The 2672-nt window shown below is 34.5% G+C and overlaps 1 protein-coding gene across 6 annotated transcripts in view; it reads right to left on the minus strand.

The window, feature by feature from the left end:
* Positions 1-2672, minus strand: part of EYA4 (EYA transcriptional coactivator and phosphatase 4) — a 298595-nt gene that overhangs the window by 78371 nt on the left and 217552 nt on the right. For 3 of the 6 annotated variants that reach the window (XM_011968906.1, XM_011968907.1, XM_011968905.1), the window contains exons 4-5: positions 1480-1604; positions 36-104 (exon numbers count right to left, since the gene is read on the minus strand). In XM_011968906.1, the coding sequence (XP_011824296.1) occupies positions 36-104; positions 1480-1604 (194 nt within the window). The remainder of the gene's footprint in view (positions 1-35; positions 105-1479; positions 1605-2672) is intronic. The other 3 variants (XM_011968909.1, XM_011968908.1, XM_011968910.1) reach the window with 1 other exon arrangement.

Genomic DNA, 2672 nt, shown 5'->3' on the forward strand with positions numbered 1-2672 from the left:
CCCAAACACATGCAGTGTACCAGCATCTCTCATACTTGTTGCAGAAGAGGGGGTGTTGCAACTCAGCAACCAGTCTGCTGTGTTTAAAACAGTCATGTTGTCCCCTAAGAAGAGGAACAGTATAAAAGTTCATTGTCTGAATGCCTGCTGATATGAATAATCTTCAATGCTTGCACTGGTTTCTGAACTTTTAGCCAAAATTGTAACTGTACTGTATGACTTTAACATTTTAGTTTATCAGGTTTGTTTCAGTTCAAATATATGCATATGATGATTAGTGAACTTCACCAGTCTGGTTCTAGAGTGCTTGAGTTTTTAAATTTTATTATTTGTACCCAATTTAAGGTTTAAATGTTACCTTCCTCCAGTTTTCATCACTAAATATTCATACATTTGCAACTGCATAATTAGATGAAATTACAGATGCATGTTTAGAGACAAATAAACATCATAAACAAGGAAAATGTTAATCTACAAGGGAATTGGTGTAAAACATTATTAAATACAGGTAAGTTGCAATGCACACAACCTTACAAAGAAAATTTTAGATGGCATCGTTATTCTAAAATAAATGGGAAGAGGTGTATCAATTTCATAGATATTTATTTAAAATTTAAAAGAAAATATGATGTGGCAAATGCTAACATCTGACAATATAGTTTTTACAAATTAAATGTCATATAATTCTAAATTTATTGGCTAGATGGATCTACAAAATTTCAAATTGTGAATAATTTAAAATACAGTCTATATATAAGTGTGTACATAATCTCTCTATAAATACACATTCTGATATAAAAATTGGATCACATTTTCTGACAGGTTGAATATATTTTATAAAGATAATAAAGCAGAATATCTGAAGTAATAGCTATTATTGTTGCCCATATGCTGTGGTATAATTACAGGCTAATAGAACGAGAAATTATCTGGAAAAAAAAAAAAGCAATTCCTTTTTAAATAAATGTTAGGTGTTATTCTGTTTGAAAAGAAAATGCAGCAGATAATAGTATTTTTGTATTTCCAAAATCATTTTTTTTATAAAGCACTTATAAGAAAAAACATTTTTAAGAAAAATGCTGAGGTAAGCTTTCTTTGTAATTCAAAACAAAACCAAAAAGTTGTGTGTGTACACACACAACACATATAGAAATTTTTGCTAACACCAGGGTGGAAATCCTTTGACCTCAATTTCTAAATTTTGTGGAATATTTACAAGGGCAAATACAAAAAGAAAGCCTTGCTCAAGGCCCTTGAAATGTTGCTATCTATTCTCTGTGAAAGTTCCCAGCTATAGAGAAGGAGTAAAAATTTCAAGAAAATCATCAAAACAATCAATATTAATTATATATACCTTGGATATAATGTTGATTTGTGTTATTGATAAGAAGATATTTGTTTATTAGCAGATCCCTAAGAAGTAAAATTAAAGCAAACATTGAAATATGATTCTGGGTATCTTCAGGGTAGTACACTTACCTCCTGTCCCATTTGTAGTAACCGATGTGCTGCTGAGATTAGATTTTTCCAGTTTGGAGCTACCTGGAGTATCACCACCTCCAACAAGAGTATGAGGACTTGCTAGGTCCTGCATGTCCATAGACCTGGTAGAGCAGTAAGCAGCAGAGAAGAGTTGAAATTGCAGCAGTTATTTTTTAATAGACTACAAATTTTATTCTATTGACCACGTGATCTCATGGTAATAATTAAAACCAGTATCTAAGACTTAGTCAACCAGATGAACATGCCAGTTCATTAGAAGCAAACATACATACAAACAAACAAATGCATAAATAAATAAGAAAAGCTTCCATAGTAAGTTAAGCCTCATAATCTGTTTGTAGTAATATATTATAACATAATATGGAAAACACATTACTAACATAAAAATAAAACATATTATGTTATTACTAACATATAGAAATAACAAAAAATAATTCTATGACTGTTCCATACAATACTGTAAGAAAAAATGCAAATTCTGTCACCTTGGCAATTTAAGCTGATATACATACCCACCCTCCTAAACTGATCACCTTAGCTACACACTAGAGAGCTGAAAATGTTTAATTCCCCAAATTTGGCAATCCCTGCCACCAATAATGAAGAAATCAGTAGCTAGAAATAAAGTGTGAACTCAAAATTAAACGGAAGCTTCCAGCTGACCTTGTTGACCCAGGGAGCCGAAAAATGAGCCCAAGTCCTGAGAGCTGGTTTTGTAACACTTTTGGTATAAATTCAGGAATAGGGCTTTGACTTATGTTTGCTCCAGGGATTGTGCTACAATTGGGATAAAATAAAACTGTGATTCTTGAAGGGCTGACCATCTTTTGAAAAAGAAACTAGAGGCCGGGCGTGGGGGCTCACGCCTGTAATCCCAGCATTTAGGAAGGCCGAGGCGGGTACATCACGAGGTTAGGAAATCTAGACCATCCTGGCTAACACGGTGAAACCCCGTCTCTACTAAAAATATGAAAAAAAAATTAGCCAGGCTTGGTGGCAGGCGCCTGTCGTCCCAGCTACTCCAGAGGCTGAGGCACAAGAATGGCGTGAACCCGGGAGGCGGAGCTTGCAGTGAGCGGAGATCGCGCCACTGCACTCCAGCCTGGGCGGCAGAGCCAGACTCCATCACGGAAAAAAAAAAAAAAAAAGAAAAAGAAAAAAAGAAAAGG

Source organism: Mandrillus leucophaeus, unplaced genomic scaffold (assembly GCF_000951045.1).
Source record: "Mandrillus leucophaeus isolate KB7577 unplaced genomic scaffold, Mleu.le_1.0 Scaffold864, whole genome shotgun sequence".
Lineage (NCBI taxonomy): Eukaryota > Metazoa > Chordata > Mammalia > Primates > Cercopithecidae > Mandrillus > Mandrillus leucophaeus.